Source organism: Macrotis lagotis, chromosome 5, assembly GCF_037893015.1.
Source record: "Macrotis lagotis isolate mMagLag1 chromosome 5, bilby.v1.9.chrom.fasta, whole genome shotgun sequence".
Classification (NCBI taxonomy): Eukaryota; Metazoa; Chordata; class Mammalia; order Peramelemorphia; family Peramelidae; genus Macrotis; species Macrotis lagotis.
Window position 1 is genome coordinate 273,148,751 of NC_133662.1, and position 18,977 is coordinate 273,167,727.

An 18,977-nucleotide genomic window follows, 5' to 3' on the forward strand; every position below is an offset into this window, starting at 1 on the left:
CATTCTTCCATGTCTGTGTAGTGCCTTGCCCTTAGGATTGTCAGGGGTAGGTAGAGGTGGCAAAAAAGGGACCTCACTCATTTCCTTTATGAGTGTCCTGGCTCTGGACCAGAAGGAGTAAGCAGGATCCAATCCAAGAGAACATTTCTGACCATTCTCCTCAGGCCATTTTCCTGGAGAGGTAGTGGCACTCAGACTGAAATTTCACTTTGCTATGGCAAAGTGTATTGGGCGCCCTGCCCTTGAATTGGACACAATGAGATCAGATATATCAAGCAGTGGAAGAGTTCTAAGGGAAGTGAATCATTACCTGGTAGAAAGATTGATGGGCATGTACATGGCACAGTGTGGGTGGGAGAGGGATTGGTCATGGCTTGGGTCAGCTCAACCATGTGACATTTCCTGGTGGGATGATCATTTAATTACTATCTCATGCAACCTTCTGGTCTCCCCAGGCTGTCTTCCCCACTACCCCACTGTAATGGGTCCAAGATAAGGAAGGGAAGCAAGTCAGAGTCCAGGAAGGTGAGTTGATGCAGTTTATTGTCAGGTGGGTTCGCATGGGCTCATCCCTGCTTACTTTGATCTCAGAGAGAGGCTGAGATCTGGTGGCAGTGCCAGGATGGTACAGGCTAAGCTGGTTTAAAGTGGCAACAGAAGCTATGGCCAGGGTCAGCCATGGTTTGGAGGAGCTTGGTGGGAGATTCAGCCTGTGCTGGGGCAGGTGAGATAGTCACTTGGACCTTGGTGGACCAAATGCCTTTGGGGTCATGTTGGGCGGTTGTTCAGCTTGGTGTTTGAGGATGAATTCAGGAGGCTAACAACAGTTTGGAAGGATTTGAGAAGAGCAGGTGACCTACGGTCAGCATCAAGACTTCTGACCACAGGTGGTAGTGCAGCAGGCAGGTTTGCAGCAGACGGGCCGGCAGAGGAGGGACACGCTGGAGGTGGGGCGGCAGCAGGTGGTAGCCGGACAGCAGGACAGGGCGCAGCAGCAAGAAGAGGAGGACGTGGTGGTGCAGCAAGAGGGTTTGCAGGAGAGGGGCACACAGCAGGGGGTTGGACCACATATGGGCCGACAGAGGAGGGTGATGCAGGAAGCCGGGGGGCAGCAACTGGGCTGGCAGCAGTTGGACTGGCAACAGCTGGAGGCCGGACAACAGACTGTGGTCACACAGCAGCTGGGCTTGCAGCACACGGGCAGGGTCAGGCAGCAGCTGGGCTGGCAGCAGAGTGGGGAGCAGCAGCAGGACTGAACCACACAGGGAGAGGCAGCACAGCTGGGGGCTTGGCAGCAGGAAGACCCGCAGCCAGAGGATTGGCAGCAAGACTGCTGGCAGCAGTCTGGTGAACAGGAGTCGGTGCAGGTGGCCTGGCAGGGGCTGGGTCCACAGACTGGCTGGCAGGAGGTGGGCAGGCAGCAGACCGGACGGTACACGAGGGTCAAGCAGGAGGCTGGCTGGCAGCAGGAAGGCTCACAGCAGCCGGGTTCACAGCAGCTCTCTGGGCAGTCGTCCAGCTGCCAGGACGAGCCCGTGCAGGAACTGGGCAAGCAGACATTGCTGCCACAGCTCACGTCACTGGAGCAGACTGAGGTGGCCGAGGCTGTGGGCATGCAGGGTCTGGAAAAGCAGGTGTCTGCCATGGTGGGAGGAGTTGTGTGTGTGGGGGGGGGTGTGAAGGAAGGTGTAGAGCTTGTGTGTGAAGGTGGCACAGCCTGGTGGGCTCTTATATCCCTCTGGCAGGAGGATGTGCCAAGGGTCTTCTTCCCTATTGTTCTACAGAGCTGCTTCCTTCAGAGCCCATCATTAGGTGATGGTGCTGTTGTCCAGGAGATGGCCAGTGGTCCATAAACATCCTCCATTTGGTTTCAATTTTCCCCCTTTAGTAAACATCTCTGAAGCCCCTGCTCCTGGCCAGACACAGGGCTAAAGCCTGAGCATCCAGGGGCAGAAGGGAAAGCGAATGGGTCAAGGGTCATCTGAGCAGAGACTAGAACCTTCAAGGTGATTTCAGGAGGGTTTCCTGACAAGGTGGGTCAGAGAGGCTTCTTGTTTAGGATCCAAACTGGGACATCCTGGAACCGAGAGGAGGATGGGGGAGGGGCATTCTGTCTTCCCAGATGCAGGGAGCATCATACTGGGAGACCAGGAGGCCAGTCTGGCCAGAGGTACGAGTGACACTAAGCAGCATTGGCCAGGAGATCTGGAAATCAGGGGAAGGGATTGGACGGGATTGGCACTGGGCAACAACAAAGTAGTTTGTGTTCTGTTTGACAGTGGATCCTTGGGCTAGTAATGATGTGACCAGATTGGATCATCACTGTGCCTGCTTCCGCAGAGGAGGAGCCAAAAAAGTGGCCCCCACTGTGTTAAAGGCCAGATGCAAATTAAAAGTATCAGATGAACATGTTCCCAAAGAAACAAAAAAAGGGAAACATTGAAAAAGACTCTTGAACCCACTTCATATTCAATTCAAAGGGAATTTATGAAGTGGCTTCAATTTGTTTTTGAGTTTATAATCCCTGGTTGAGACGATGAATTAGAGAGGGGAAAGAATTGAAACCATCTAATGGGGCCCCTTCCCTAGTCTAGGTGTTGCTGATGGACTTGTTATCATGGCTAGTATGAGTATTTGTGTGGAAATGTGCAGAAACTTGAGAGTGAGAGAGAGACCAAGAGACAGAGAGAGAGAGAGAGAGAGAGAGAGAGAGAGAGAGAGAGAGAGAGAGAGAGAGAGAGAGAGAGAGAGAGAAGAGAGAAAGAGAAGTAGGGAGAGGGGGAGGGGGAGGGACAATAAGAGAGACAAAAAGTGATAGAGAAAGAGAAAGAGACACAGAGATAGAAATAGGGAGAACCAGACTGAGAGTGAGACAGAGAATCTCATGACAGAGAGAAAGAAAAATGGAGAGGGAGTGGGAAAGAGAAGAGACAGGAGAGACAGAGGGGAATGGAGGGAAGGAAGTAGAGACTGAGAGAATGACAGAATCAGAAAGATGGGGAGGGAGAGCTCGAGAGGAAGAGGCAGAATGGATGGGGAAGAGAGATGATGGGGTCTACTGTACCCGGAAATCCCCTTCAGTAGAATATTCAAGGTTTTTATCACATTAAAGAATCCAGTTTAATATCTAAAATATTAAAGAAATGAGCTGGGACCTCCAGATTGATTATAGCAGATTAATAATCCAAGTGGGATACACACAGCAGAGTAGTCTGGAGTGGTCACAAGATGACAATCATGGATCCCTGAAAAGACCTCCCCCAAATTCCCTTTGTAATTACAGCAAACAGACAAAGGCAAGAGGAGCTGCAAAGTATGTCCATTCAGATTGGCTGATATGTCTGGGTTTCTTCTACCCAGAAACCCGTATACTACATCTAGGTTTCTTTGGGTAAAACCTGTGTTTACAAAGTCTAATACTGGCCAAGCTCTGGTTATGATGCCTTCCTTTGGCTTACAGTAACCTTGGTTTACATTATTTAGTGGGTTACTCATTATTATTCATTATTATTATTATTATTATTATTATTATTATTACTGTGGCTTTCACTGATAGAACTTTTGCAGGGAACCCACGGCATAAGTTGCACTGCTTAAAGGGTTCCACACTATTATGGCTTTAACAACTTAATGAATCAATAATCCATGTTTTCAATCAACCAGAGCTCCACAGGTCACAGTCACAACTAGACCAACTGCCCTGGTGAGAAGAGACTCTAAATCTTTGTCTCAATAGTCCCAGGGAGGAGAGAGTGGGTGGTGTGAGGAGTGTTTGGGGGAAGAACAGGGAACGAAGAGGGAGTCCCAATTTACAACATCCAGAAATGCAGACACACAGACACACACAAATGCTTGGACACACACATCCACATATGCTTATAATCATACAGGCATATACTACATACAAACACTCAGAATACAAACATACAGATACACATACACCCACATCTCTACCCCCAACATGAGAAACCTGGGGAGGAGTTTGGTTCTTTGCCTCCCTGCCCTCCCCCGGGGGGCTCAGAGGCTAAAGAAAACCTTCAGTGTTCATTAGCAAAATCCCTTGCTGGTGCCCATGGGTCTATTGCAACCCTCTTGGACCATGACATCTTCTCAGAAAATATGTGGGAAACTCCTTCCTTCCCCTCCGTGCCTCAGGTCACCCACTGGATCACCAGGCTTCAGAAAAAAAAGAGAAGAACCAAGTGATTTTTAGAAGTGTCTCCAAGGGACTTTATTATTGCTTGGTTTTTGGGAGGTTACTGGGGTGGATGAAGTTGGAGCGTCTCCATGGCGAGGAGGGGCACCGAGGAAAGCCAGGCCCTTGTATGTCAGGATTTCCCTGGAGGGAGATATGGAAAGTTTCCTGTGGGAATGGGGGCTGGTGTTTCACAGTGGAGACCAGGGGGAATGATGAGACCCAAGTGGTTTCTAACAACAGTGACTTAGCCCAGGTCTCCTGACTGATGAGGCAGAACAGAACCAACTCCAAACTGTGTGATGTGAGGATGGCCTTGCTCAGTGGCAGATGGCTGTGAACCAAGTGATGTGAGAAGGAGATTCTTCCATGATCCTCTCAAGTAAACTGGGCAAAGATGTGCTCAGCAGCAGGATGGGGTACAGGAAGATCCACAGAGCAGGGAGTTACAGGAGGCTGGCTGGCAGCAGGAGGCCTGGCAGGAGGGCACACCACACACCACTGGCTTGCAGCACATGGACACACACAGGGCAGGTTTGCAGCAGACTGGAACACAGCAGGAAGACTGGCAGGGGCTGGACACACAACAGGGGCATGGGCAGGGGCTGGATACACAGCAGGCAGGGCTACAGGGACCAGCCTGGCAGCATGGGGATGAGCAGGAGTTGCCACCAGAACAACATGGAGAGCAGCTGCCACCCCCACAGGCTGGCTGGCAGCTGGTCACCACAGGACAAACTGGGCGGCAGAGCAGGGCGACACAGGAGGACGGGTGGCAACATGGACGAACACAGCAGATGGGCTTGCAGCAGACTGGCACCGAGCACGTTGACTGGCAGCCAGTGGAGCAGCTGGTGTGGCACATGGTGTCTGGGATGGGTGGTTCCTTTGGGAGGGGAGGAGAGGAGGAGAGGTGGCCTTTGACAGCTCCTTTCCCCTGAGCAAGGCTTTTATACCCCTCTGTCCAGTGTGCATGTGTTTGTCTACCTCAACAATTAGGGGACGTTTTCTTTCTTGTTTCCTAATCCTCCCTCCCACAAACAGCTTGTTCTGCTTCTCTATAGGTCCCTGTTAGTGACTCTTAGACCCTCCAAAGTTTTCCTTGAAAGGTTGAGAATAATTGGGATCTTCTGGCTGCTTGTTTAATGCTGTCTCCACATTCATTCCTCCTTCTTCCTTCTAAGTGAAACCCAAGGCTTTAGGGTGAGGCTTCAAGCAGGAAGCCCTGACCTTCCTGGTCTCGTGGTGATTCTTGGTCTTTCCACAACCATGGGGACCCCAATATTTATTGAACATTCATTCCACAACAAGGAAAGAGGAGCTTGGTCTTCCAGGCTGGGGGTTTGTTGATCATTGAAGTTCCAGGGAGGGATCAGAAGTGCTAATGAGTGAGGATTTCTAGTGCTCCCCTCTGTGGTCCTGATGCTCCAGACTAACAGAAGATAATGCTGACATCTCTGCTCCTGTTACAATGCCCCAGGCCTTCTGACCTCCTCCTCCTCCTCTGTTTCTGCACACTGAGGACTCCTTTGGAACTTGTCTGTGGGTGAGATGTCAGGAGCTCATAATCAGCCCCAGTGTGGTTGGGGACTTTATTGTCCTAGTGCTGCTGAGAGTGCATTGGTTGGACTCTGGTTGAGTGGAGGGTCCTGGAGGCTGCTTGGATGCTGAGCCCTCAGAGCCTGTGTTCCAAGTGTGCTCCCATGTGCTATGCCTGCTCTGGTGTGAGTCAGGTCCTCCTCTGTGATCATTCTTCTGTTGAATGTAATTTTAGTTCATTTTTTCAAATGCATGCCATGATAGTTTTCAACATTCATCTTTTTTCCAGTTTTTGAATTTTTTTCTGTCTCATTCCCTTCCCTCCCTGCTTATCCTGACAGTAAATAATCTGATGTAGGCCACACGTGTGCATTCATGTTTAACATATTTCTATATTAGTCATGTGTGAATGAAGAATCAGAACTAAAGTTGGAAAAACTATGAGGAAAATAAAAGTACATGAAACAAGTTTTACAAAGCAAAAATAGGCTGTTTTGGTCTGCATTCAGACTCCATCATTTTTTCACTGGATATGAATGCCATTTTGCTTCACAGGTCTCTTAGAATAATCCTTGGCCACTAAACCTCTGCGAGGAGCTAGGTCTGTCATAAGTGATCATCACACTGTGATGCTGGCAATTCTACAGTGTTTTGGTTTTGCTCACTTCACTCAATACCAGTCAGTTCATGCAAAATTTTTGAGCCATTTGTGAAGTATGTGACCCATGTTGTCTTGGAGAACTCTAATATCTTATGGCATTCGTATAGCACGGTTATATAAACCATTCCTCACTTGATGGATATCCCAATATCCCATCATTTTCCAATTCTTTGCCCCTACAAAAAGAGCCATTTTAAATATTATGGTCCACCACATGGCCCTACAGCCAGGGTCTCCTGCGTCCAGACTTGGAGGAATAAATAGACATCCCAACCCAGAGAACATTTCTCTTTGTTCTCCTCATCTCACTTTCCTGTGTAGTGGTGGCACTCTGAGGCTCCAGAGCAGGTGCTGTGAGTGAGTGTTTTGGGCATCCTGCCCTTGAACTAATAAAGCAGGGGAAGAGCATTGTTGCTAAGTGGTCAGGCTGATGGGCTTGCATGTGGCACAGTGTGGTTTGGAGAGAGATATGTCTGGACTTGGGTCAGTTCAAGGGTGGAGAAGTGCATGTGTGTGTGTATATGGAGTGCTGGTCATTCAATGATTAGCTCACGTAGTCTTCAGCTTCCCCCCTGCCCCCCGGTGTGATGGGTCCAGGATGGGCAAAAAGATCAAGTGAGAGTCCAAGAAGATGAGTTGATGCAGTTTATTGTTAGGTGAGTCCCTGCATGGGGCTATCCCTGCACACTTTGACCCTAGAGAGAGAGACTGAGATCTGGTGGCAGTGCCAGGAGGGTACATTTGAGCTGGGGGTGTGTGGAAGCAGGAGCCATGGCCAGGTTCAGCTAAGGTTTTCAGGAACTTCACGGGAGACCCAGGCCTTGGGTGTTGGAGGTTGGTGGACAGACCATCTTCCAGGGTGATTTTTGGCCAGTTGTTTAGACTGGAGTTGTGGATGGACCCAGGAGGCCAGCAGATAGGTTGGTGGGGTTTGAGAAGAACAAGTGGACAGTGGTCAGCAGGAAGACTTTTGGCCAGAGGAGGTTTGCAAGCGGGTTTGCAGCAGACAGGCCGGCAGAGGAGGGACACACTGGAGGTGGGGCGGCAGCAGGCGGTGGCCGGACAGCAGGACGGGGCGCAGCAGCAAGAGGAGGAGGACGTGGTGGTGCAGCAAGAGGGCTTGCTGGAGAGGGGCACGCAGCAGGGGGCCGGACTGCACACAGGCTGGCAGAGAAAGGAGATGCAGGAGGCTGGTTGGCAGCAGCTGGGCTGGCAGCAGCTGGAGGGCGGACAACATTCTGTGGTCACACAGCAGCTGGGCTTGCAGCACACGGGCAGGGCCAGGCAGCAGCTGGGCTGGCAGCAGAGAGGGGTGCAGCAGCAGGACTGCACCGCACAGGGAGAGGCAGCACAGCTGGGGGCTTGGCAGCAGGACTGCTGGCAGCAGGAAGACGCACAGCCAGAGGGCTGGCAGCAAGACTGCTGGCAGCAGGCTGGTGAACAGGAGGAGGTGCAGGTGGCCTGGCAGGGGCTGGGTCCACAGGTTGACTGGCAGGAGATGGGCAGGCAGCAGACTGGGCGGCACATGAGGGTCAGGCAGGAGGCCTGTGGGCAGCAGGGTGCCTGGCAGCAGGAGACCTCGCAGCAGCTGGGTTCACAGCAGCTCTCTGGGCAGTTGTCCAGCTGCCAGGATGAGCCCATGTAGGAACCTGGCAGACAGATGTTGGTATTGCAGCTCACATCACTGGAGCAGAGCGAGGTGGCTGAGGCTGTGGGCATGCAGGGTCTGGAAAAGCAGTTGCCTGCCATGGTGGGAGCAGCTGTATGTGTGCGAGTGTAAGCGAAAGTATGGGACTGGGGTGAACTTGGCTCAGTCTGTTGAGCTCTTATATTCCTCTGCCAGGAGAATGTGACAAGGGGAGCCCAAGCCTTCTTCCTTGTTGTTGTGTCGGGCTACTTTCCTCAGAGCCCATCATTAGGTGAGGGTGTCATTGTCCATGAGATGACCAATGACCATAAACATCCGCCATTGGGTTTCCATCTGTACCCTTTAGCAACCATTTCTGAGGGTCTTGCTCCTCGCAGATACAGGGCTGAGGCCTGAGCATCTCAGGCAGAAGGGAAACAGATCAGAGAAGTTATCTGAACAGAGCTAAGGTGTTGCAGAAAGACATCAGAGACAGAGAGTGCTGACGAGTTGGACCAGGGAACCTTCTTGTACAAGGTCCAACTTGGAGCTGGGAGAAAATGGGGGAGGAGCCTTCTGAGCCTTCCCTGCTTCTTGGGGAGACAGGGAGCTTCCTGTTGGGCCACCAGGAGGGTGATACGGCCAGAGGAACCTGTGACATTATGCAGCAATGGCCAGGAGATCTGGGGAGCAGGGGGAGGGATTGGACAGGAGTGGGACTGGTCAACAGCAATGTATTTTGTGTTCTGTTTGACAGCAGGTCCTTGGGCCATTAGTGCAATCAGACCTGATATTTTGGATCATCATGTGGCTACTTTGACAAACAAGGAACCAAAAAAGTGACCCTTGCCAAGTCAAGAGCCAAGAACCAGTTTAAAATGTATGGGGAGGGGGTACAAACAAGAAAAGGAATTAGACATAGCATAGAGTTGGCAGTGTCCCATTTTAAACCCTGTTTATATTCAATCCAGTGTGATGCTGAGGGATGTGTTAGAGGTCACATTTCTCTTTGAATTCAAAATTCCTGATTGAGAACATGGAAAGTTGGTAGGCGAAATACTTTGCTGCTGCTAATGAAGTTATCAGGGCTGTTGGAATATATGAATGTAGAGAAAATAATGGGAGAGAGAGAGAGAGAGAGAGAGAGAGAGAGAGAGAGAGATTCAGAAAGACAGAGAGAGACAGAGAGAGGGAGAGATTGATTTAAAAAGACAGTGAGAGAGATAGAAGAAACAGAAATGGAGACCAAGAAGAAAAAGAGAACCAGAGAGAAAAAAGTCAGAACTAGCAACAATGAGAGAGACAGAAACTGAGACCAAGAGAGACTGAGTTTTTCATTTTTAAAGACACTTTCAAGACATTTATTACAATGACTGAGGACATACTTTAATGGGCACCCAGCCTCAAAAAAATGTGAGAATTAAAATGAAATAATATTTAGGTCCAGAAAGGCATTTAGCTATCTGAGGAACATTGGAAAAGTCACTATTTTTTTAAATTTCATTTTCCAGTTACATGTTATGAAAGGTTTCATCATTCATCTACATGCATATTTTTGAGTTACATAATTTTATTCCACCCTCCTTTCTCATTCGCTCCCCTAAACAACAAACCATTTGGTGAACATTTTAAATGTGCATTTGTGTTTAACATGTTTACATATTAGTCATTTTCTGTATGAGGAATTAGAATTATGGGAAAAGAAAGGAAACCATAGGAAAGAAAGGAAAAAACAGAAGAGAAAAATTTAAAATCTGAACATCGTGTTTATTCAGATTTTATAGTTTGGTTCTGTCTATTTCTGTCTCTCGCTGTCTCTCTTTCTGTGGCTATCAATGTGGATGTGGATTGTGATGTCCATAGTCGGTCTTCCAGGGTTGTCCATGATCTCTGAACTGCCAACAGAAACTGCATCCATAAAGGCTGATCATCTCACAATGTTGTTCTTGTGCACAATGTTCTCTTGGTTCTGCTCCCTTCACTCAGCATCACATCCAGTCATTCCAGGCTTCTCTGGAGTCTGACCATTCAAGGATTCTTATTGAGCAATGGTCCTCCATAACATTCATGTACCACAACTTGTTCAGCCACTTTCCATTTTCTGGGCATCCCCTCATTTTCCAATTCTTTGCTACTACAAATAGAGCTGCTATAAAATTTTAGAATATGTGATACGTTCCCTATTTTTTATGATTTCCTCTGGACCTCATATTGGTAATGCTGGGTGAAAGGATATGGTCAGTTTTATTGTTCTTTGAGTATAGTTCCATCTTGCTCTCTAGAATGCTTGCATGAATGCATAACTCCACCAACATTAATGTCCCTGTCCTCGCACAACTTGTACAATATTGATCGTTTTCGCTTTTTGTCATCTTAGTCAATCTGACAAATATGAGTTGGAACCTCATAGTTGTTTTAATTTGCATTAAAAGGCATTTAAGATGCATTTCAGAAATTGAGAGACACAGACACACACCCAAACAGAGAGACAGACAGAAACAGAGAGACAGAGAGAGGAGAAAGAGAGAGAGGACAGAGACAGAGACAGATAAATGGAGAGGAAGGGAGAGATAGAGATAGAGAGATAAAGAGATAGAGACTCACCAACAGAGAGAGAGAGAGAGAGAGAGAGAGAGAGAGAGAGAGAGAGAGAGAGAGAAAGCCACAGAGACTATCAAGACAGACAGACAGTAAAAGACAGAGTGACAGAAAGACGGAAAGAAGCAGACAGAGGGAGAGGTGGAGGGACAATGAGAGAGACAAAAAGAGACACAGAGATAGAAATAGGGAGAACCAGTCAGAGAGAGAGAGAGAGAGAGAGAGAGAGAGAGAGAGAGAGAGAGAATCTCATGACAGAGAGACAGAAAAATGGAGTGGGAGTGGGAGCAAGAAGAGACAGAAGGAGAGACAGAGGGAGAGAAGGCGAGAGACTGAGAGAGTGACAGTCAGAAAGATGGGGAGGGAGACCTAGAGAGGAAGAGTCAGAATTGATAGAGAAACTGCTAGAAGGAGAGATGATGGAGTCTGTTGTGCCTGGAAATGCCCTGTGGTAGCATATTCAATGTTTTATCACATAAAAAATCCAGTTTAATATCTAAAATATTGAAGTAATAAACTGGGACCTCCAGATTGATTATAGCAGATTAATAATCCAAGTGGGATACCCACAGCAGAGTAGTCTGGAGTGGTCACAAGATGACAATCATGGATCCTTGAAAAGACCTCCCCCAAATTCCCTTTGTAATTACAGCAAACAGAAAAAGGCAAGAGCGGCTGCAAAGTATGTCCACTCAGATTGGCTGATATGTCTGGGTTTCTTCTACCCAGAAACCTATATATTACATCTAGGTTGCTTTGGGTAAAACCTGTGTTTATAAAGTCTAATACTGGCCAAGCTCTGGTTATGATGCCTTCCTTTGGCTTACAGTAACCTTGGTTTACATTATTTAGTGGGTTACTCATTATTATTCATTATTATTATTATTATTATTATTATTATTATTACTGTGGCTTTCACTGATAGAACTTTTGCAGGGAACCCACGGCATAAGTTGCACTGCTTAAAGGGTTCCACACTATTATGGCTTTAACAACTTAATGAATCAACAATCCATGTTTTCAGTCAACCAGAGCTCCACAGGTCACAGTCACAACTAGACCAACTGCCCTGGTGAGAAGAGACTCTAAATCTTTGTCTCAATAGTCCCAGGGAGGAGAGAGTGGGTGGATGGTGTAAGGAGTGTTTGGGGGAAAAACAGGGAACGAAGAGGGAGTCCCAATGTACAACATCCAGAAATGCAGACACACAGACACACACAAATGCTTGGATACACACATCCACATATACTTGCAATCATATAGGCACATGCTACATACACACACTCGGAATAAATACACATATAGATATACATACACCTACATCTCTACCCCTAACATGGAAAGCCTTGGGAGGAGTTTGCTTCTTTGCCCCCTGCCCTCTCCCTGGGGGGCTCTGAAGCTAAAGAAAACCTTCAGTGTTCATTAGCCAAATCCCTTGCTGGTGCCCATGGGTCTATTGCAACCCTCTTGGACCATGACATCTTCTCAGAAAATATATGGGAAACTCCTTCCTTCCCCTCTGTGCCTCAGGTCACCCACTGGATCACCAGGCTTCAGAAAAAAAAGAGAGGAACCAAGTGATTTTTAGAAGTGTCTCCAAGGGACTTTATTATTGCTTGGTTTTTGGGAGGTTACTGGGGTGGATGAACTTGGAGCGTCTCCATGGCGAGGAGGGGCACCGAGGAAAGCCAGGCCCTTGTATGTCAGGATTTCCCTGGAGGGAGATATGGAAAGTTTCCTGTGGGAATGGGGGCTGGTGTTTCACAGTGGAGACCATGGGGAATGATGAGACCCAAGTGGTTTCTAACAACAGTGACTTAGCCCAGGTCTCCTGACTGATGAGGCAGAACAGAACCAACTCCAAACTGTGTGATGTGAGGATGGCCTTGCTCAGTGGCAGATGGCTGTGAACCAAGTGATGTGAGAAGGAGATTCTTCCATGATCCTCTCAAGTAAACTGAGCAAAGATGCGCTCAGCAGCAGGATGGGGTACAGGAAGATCCACAGAGCAGGGAGTTACAGGAGGCTGGCTGGCAGCAGGAGGCCTGGCAGGAGGGCACACCACACACCACTGGCTTGCAGCACATGGACACACACAGGGCAGGTTTGCAGCAGACTGGAACACAGCAGGAAGACTGGCAGGGGCTGGACACACAACAGGGGGATGGGCAGGGCCTGGATACACAGCAGGCAGGGCTACAGGGACCAGCCTGGCAGCATGGGGATGAGCAGGAGTTGCCACCAGAACAACATGGAGAGCAGCTGCCACCTCCACAGGCTGGCTGGCAGCTGGTCACCACAGGACATACTGGGCGGCAGAGCAGGGCGACACAGGAGGACGGGCGGCAACATGGACGAACACAGCAGATGGGCTTGCAGCAGACTGGCACCGAGCACGTTGACTGGCAGCCAGTGGAGCAGCTGGTGTGGCACATGGTGTCTGGGATGGGTGGTTCCTTTGGGAGGGGAGGAGAGGAGGAGAGGTGGCCTTTGACAGCTCCTTTCCCCTGAGCAAGGCTTTTATACCCCTCTGTCCAGTGTGCATGTGTTTGTCTATCACAACAATTAGGGGATGTTTTCTTTCTTGTTTCCTAATCCTCCCTCCCACAAACAGCTTGTTCTGCTTCTCTATAGGTCCTTTTGTTAGTGACTCTTAGACTCTCTAATTGGGGTCTTCTGGAGGCTTGGTTAATGCCGTCTCCACATTTATTGTTCCTTCTTCCTTCTAAGTGAAACCCAGGGTTTTAGGATGAGGCTTCAAGCAGGAAGCCCTGAATTCCTGGTCTCATGGTGATTCTTGGTCTTTCCACAACCATGGGGACCTCAATATTTATTGAACATTCATTCCACAACAAGGAAAGAGGAGCTTGGTCTTCCAGGCTGGGGGTTTGTTGATCATTGAAGTTCCAGGGAGGGATCAGAAGTGCTAATGAGTGAGGATTTCTAGTGCTCCCCTCTGTGGTCCTGATGCTCCAGACTAACAGAAGATAATGCTGACATCTCTGCTCCTGTTACAATGCCCCAGGCCTTCTGACCTCCTCCTTCTCCTCTGTTTCTGCACACTGAGGACTCCTTTGGAACTTGTCTGTGGGTGAGATGTCACGAGCTCATAATCAGCCCCAGTGTGATTGGGGACTTTATTGTCCTAGTGCTGCTGAGAGTGCGTTGGTTGGACTCTGGTTGAGTGGAGGGTCCTGGAGGCTGCTTGGATGCTGAGCCCTCAGAGCCTGTGTTCCAAGTGTGCTCCCATGTGCTATGCCTGCTCTGGTGTGAGTCAGGTCCTCCTCTGTGATCATTCTTCTGTTGAATGTAATTTTAGTTCATTTTTTCAGTTGCCTGCCATGATAGTTTTCAACATTCATCTTTTTTGCCAGTTTTTGAATTCTGTATTTTTCTGTCTCATTCCCTTCCCTCCTTGCTTACCCTGACAGTAAATAATCTGATGTAGGCCACACGTGTGCATTCATGTTTAACATATTTCTATATTAGTCATGTGTGAAAGAAGAATCAGAAGTGAAGGTGGAAAACCTATGAGGAAAAGGAAAATACATGAAACAAGTTTTACAAAAGGAAAATAGGATGTTTTGGTCTGCATTTGGACTCTGTCATTTTTTCACTGGATATGAATGCCATTTTGCTTCACAGGTCTCCTAGAATAATCCTTGGCCACTAAACCTCTGCGAGGAGCTAGGTCCATCATAAGTGATCATCACACTGTGATGCTGGCAATTCTACAGTGTTCTGGTTCTGCTCACTTCACCCAGTACCTGCCAGTTTATGCAAATCTTTCGAGCCTTTTGTGTAGTATGTGACCCATGATTTCTTGGAGAACCGTAATATCCCATGTCATTCATATAGCACTGTTATCTAAGCTATTCCCCACTTGATGGATATTCCATCATTTTCCAATTCTTTGACCCTACTAAAAGAGCCACCATAAATATTTTGGTCCACCACACGGCCCTACTTCCAGGGGTCTCCTGAGTCCAGACTTGGAGGAATAAATAGACATCTCAATCCAGAGAACATTTCTCTTTGTTCTCCTCATCTCACTTTCCTGTGTAGTGGTGGCACTCTGAGGCTCCAGAGCAGGTGCTGTGAGTGAGTGTTTTGGGCATCCTGCCCCTGAACTAATAAAGCAGGGGAAGAGCATTGTTGCTAAGTGGTCAGGCTGATGGGCTTGCATGTGGCACAGTGTGGTTTGGAGAAAGATATGTCTGGACTTGGGTCAGTTCAAGGGTGGAGAAGTGCATGTGTGTGTATGGAGTGCTGGTCGTTTAGTGATTATCTCAGGTAGCCTTCAGCCTCCCCCCTGCCCCCCAGTGTGATGGGTCCAGAATGGGCAAAAAGATCAAATGGGAGTCCAGCAAGATGAGTTGATGCAGTTTATTGTTAGGTGGGTTCCTGCATGGGGCTATCCCTGCACACTTTGAATGTAGCGAGAGACTGAGATCTGGTGGCAGTGCCAGGAGGGCACAGTTGAGCTGGGGGTGTGTGGAAGCGGGAGCCATGGCCGGTGTCAGCCATGGTTTTCCGGAACTTTGTGGGAGACCCTGACCTTGGCTGTTGGAGGTTGGTGGACTGACTGTCTTCCAGGGTGATTTTGGCCAGTTGTTTAGACTGGAGTTGTGGATGGACCCAGGAGGCCAGAGGATAGGATAGTAGTGTTTGAGAAGAACAAGTGGGCAGTGGTCAGCAGGAAGACTTTTGGCCGCAGGAGGTAGTGCAGCAGGCAGGTTTGCAGCAGACGGGCCGGCAGAGGAGGGACACAGTGGAGGTGGGGTGGCAGCAGGTGGAGGCCGGACAGCAGGACGGGGCGCAGCAGCAAGAGGAGGAGGACGTGGTGGTGCAGCAAGAGGGCTTACAGGAGAGGGGCACACAGCAGGGGGCCGGACTGCACACAGGCTGGCAGAGAAAGGAGATGCAGGAGGCTGGTTGGCAGCAGCTGGGCTGGCAGCAGCTGGAGGGCAGACAACAGGCTGTGGTCACACAGCAGCTGGGCTTGCAGCACACGGGCAGGGTCACGCAGCAGCTGGGCTGGCAGCAGAGAGGGGTGCAGCAGCAGGACTGCACCGCACAGGGAGAGGCAGTGCAGCTAGGGCCTTGGCAGCAGGGCTGTTGGCAGCAGGAAGACCCACAGCCAGAGGACTGGCAGCAAGACTGCTGGCAGCAGGCTGGTGAACAGGAGGAGGTGCAGGTGGCCTGGCAAGGGCTGGATCCACAGGTTGACTGGCAGGAGATGGGCAGGCAGCAGACTGGCCGGCACCCAAGTGTCAGGCATGAGGCTGGCGGGCAACAGGGGGCCGGGCAGCAGGAGGCCTCACAGCACCCAGGTTCAGAGCAGCTCTCTGGGCAGTCATCCAGCTGCCAGGATGAGCCCGTGTAGGAATTAGGCAAACAGACATTGTTGCCACAGCTCACGTCACTGGAGCAGACCGAGGTGGCCGAGGCTATGGGCATGCTGGGTCTGGAAAAGCAGGTGTGTGCCATGGTGGGAGTGTGCAAGTGTGAGGGAAGGTGTGGGTCTGGGGTGAATGTGGCTCAGCCTGGTGAGCTCTTATATCCCTCTGCCAAGAGAATGTGACAAGGGGAGCCCGAGCCTTCTTCCTTGTTGTTGTGTCAGGCTGCTTCCCTCAGAGCCCATCATTAGGTGAGGGTGTCATTGTCCATGAGATGACCAATGACCATAAACATCCGCCATTGGGTTTCCATCTGTACCCTTTAGCAACCATTTCTGAGGGTCTTGCTCCTCGCAGATACAGGGCTGAGGCCTGAGCATCTCAGGCAGAAGGGAAACAGATCAGAGAAGTTATCTGAACAGAGCTAAGGTGTTGCAGAAAGACATCAGAGACAGAGAGTGCTGACGCGTTGGACCAGGGAACCTTCTTGTACAAGGTCCAACTTGGAGCTGGGAGAAAATGGGGGAGGAGCCTTCTGAGCCTTCCCTGCTTCTTGGGGAGACAGGGAGCTTCCTGTTGGGCCACCAGGAGGGTGATACGGCCAGAGGAACCTGTGACATTATGCAGCAATGGCCAGGAGATCTGGGGAGCAGGGGGAGGGATTGGACAGGAGTGGGACTGGTCAACAGCAATGTATTTTGTGTTCTGTTTGACAGCAGGTCCTTGGGCCATTAGTGCAATCAGACCTGATATTTTGGATCATCATGTGGCTACTTTGACAGACAAGGAACCAAAAAAGTGACCCTTGCCAAGTCAAGAGCCAAGAACCAGTTTAAAATGTATGGGGAGGGGGTACAAACAAGAAAAGGAATTAGACATAGCATAGAGTTGGCAGTGTCCCATTTTAAACCCTGTTTATATTCAATCCAGTGTGATGCTGAGGGATGTGTTAGAGGTCGCATTTCTCTTTGAATTCAAAATTCCTGATTGAGAACATGGAAAGTTGGTAGGGGAACTACTTTGCTGCTACTAATGAAGTTATCAGGGCTGTTGGAATATATGAATGTAGAGAAAATAATGGGAGAGAGAGAGAGAGAGAGAGAGAGAGAGAGAGAGAGAGAGAGAGAGAGAGAGAGAGAGAGATTCAGAAAGACAATGAGAGACATAGTAGAGACAGAGATGGAGACCAAGAGGAAAAAGAGAAACACAGAGAAAAAGTCAGAACTAGCAACAATGAGAGAGACAGAAACTGAGACTGAGTTTTTCATTTTTAAAGACACTTTCAAGACATTTATTTCAATGATGGAGAAAATACTTTAATGGGCACCCAGCCTCAAATGAATGTGAGAATTAAAACAAAATAATATTTAAGTCCAGAAAGGCCATTAGCTATCTGAGGAACCTTGGGAAAGTCACTATTTTTTAAAATTTCATTTTTCCAGTTACATGTTATGAAAGGTTTCATCATTCATCTACATGCATATTTTTGAGTTACATAATTTTATTCCACCCTCCTTTCTCATTCGCTCCCCTAAACAACAAACCATTTGGTGAACATTTTAAATGTGCATTTGTGTTTAACATGTTTACATATTAGTCATTTTCTGTATGAGGAATTAGAATTATGGGAAAAGAAAGAAAACCATAGGAAAGAAAGGAAAAAACAGAAGAGAAAAATTTAAAATCTGAACATCGTGTTTATTCAGATTTTATAGTTTGGTTCTGTCTATTTCTGTCTCTCGCTGTCTCTCTTTCTGTGGCTATCAATGTGGATGTGGATTGTGATGTCCATAGTCGGTCTTCCAGGGTTGTCCATGATCTCTGAACTGCCAACAGAAACTGCATCCATAAAGGCTGATCATCTCACAATGTTGTTCTTGTGCACAATGTTCTCTTGGTTCTGCTCCCTTCACTCAGCATCACATCCAGTCATTCCAGGCTTCTCTGGAGTCTGACCATTCAAGGATTCTTATTGAGCAATGGTCCTCCATAACATTCATGTACCACAACTTGTTCAGCCACTTTCCATTTTCTGGGCATCCCCTCATTTTCCAATTCTTTGCTACTACAAATAGAGCTGCTATAAAATTTTAGAATATGTGATACGTTCCCTATTTTTTATGATTTCCTCTGGACCTCATATTGGTAATGCTGGGTGAAAGGATATGGTCAGTTTTATTGTTCTTTGAGTATAGTTCCATCTTGCTCTCTAGAATGCTTGCATGAATGCATAACTCCACCAACATTAATGTTCTAATCCTCGCACAACTTCTACAACATTGATCGTTTTTGCTTTTTGTCATCTTAGTCAATCTGACAAATATGAGTTGGAACCTCATAGTTGTTTTAATTTGCATTAAAAGGCATTTTAGATGCATTTCAGAAATTGAGAGAGACAGACACACACCCACACATAAAGAGAGACAGACAGAGACAGAGAGACAGAGAGAGGAGAGAGAGAGAGAGGACAGAGACAGAGACAGAGAAATGGAGAGGAAGGGAGAGATAGAGAGATAAAGAGATAGAGACTCACCAACAGAAAGAGAGAGAGAGAGAGAGAGAGAAAGCCACAGAGACTATCAAGACAGGCAGATACTGTCAAAGACAGAGTGACATAAAGAGTGACAGAGGCAAACGGGGTAGGGTGGGGCGGACAATGAGAGAGACAAAAAGTGATAGAGAAAGAGAGAGACACAGAGATAGAAATAGGGAGAAAAGACAGAGAGAGACAGAGAGAATCTCATGGCAGAGAGACAGAAAATGGAGTGGGAGTGGGAGCAAGAAGAGACCGAAGGAGAGACAGAGGGGAATAGAGGGAGAGAAGGCGAGAGACTGAGAGAGTCACAGAATCAGAAAGATGGGGAGGGAGAGCTAGAGAGGAAGAGGCAGAATTGATAGGGAACCTCCTGGAAGGAGGAGAGATGATGGGGTCTATTGTGCCTGGAAATCCCCTTCAGT

The 18,977-nt window shown here is 48.4% G+C and overlaps 2 protein-coding genes and 1 pseudogene across 2 annotated transcripts; all 3 read right to left on the bottom strand.

The window, feature by feature from the left end:
- Positions 1 to 868: 868 nt before the first annotated feature.
- On the bottom strand, positions 869 to 1,645 carry LOC141489179 (uncharacterized). Its single transcript, XM_074189957.1, has one exon. It carries the CDS (start codon positions 1,643 to 1,645, stop codon positions 869 to 871), a length of 777 nt encoding a protein of 258 aa, XP_074046058.1.
- Positions 1,646 to 7,350: 5,705 nt separating this feature from the next.
- On the bottom strand, positions 7,351 to 8,144 carry LOC141489178 (uncharacterized; annotated as a pseudogene).
- A 7,168-nt stretch (positions 8,145 to 15,312) lies between these two features.
- On the bottom strand, positions 15,313 to 16,110 carry LOC141490236 (uncharacterized). Its single transcript, XM_074190455.1, has one exon. The coding sequence runs from the start codon at positions 16,108 to 16,110 to the stop codon at positions 15,313 to 15,315; it is 798 nt and encodes a 265-aa protein (XP_074046556.1).
- Between the last annotated feature and the right edge of the window lie 2,867 nt (positions 16,111 to 18,977).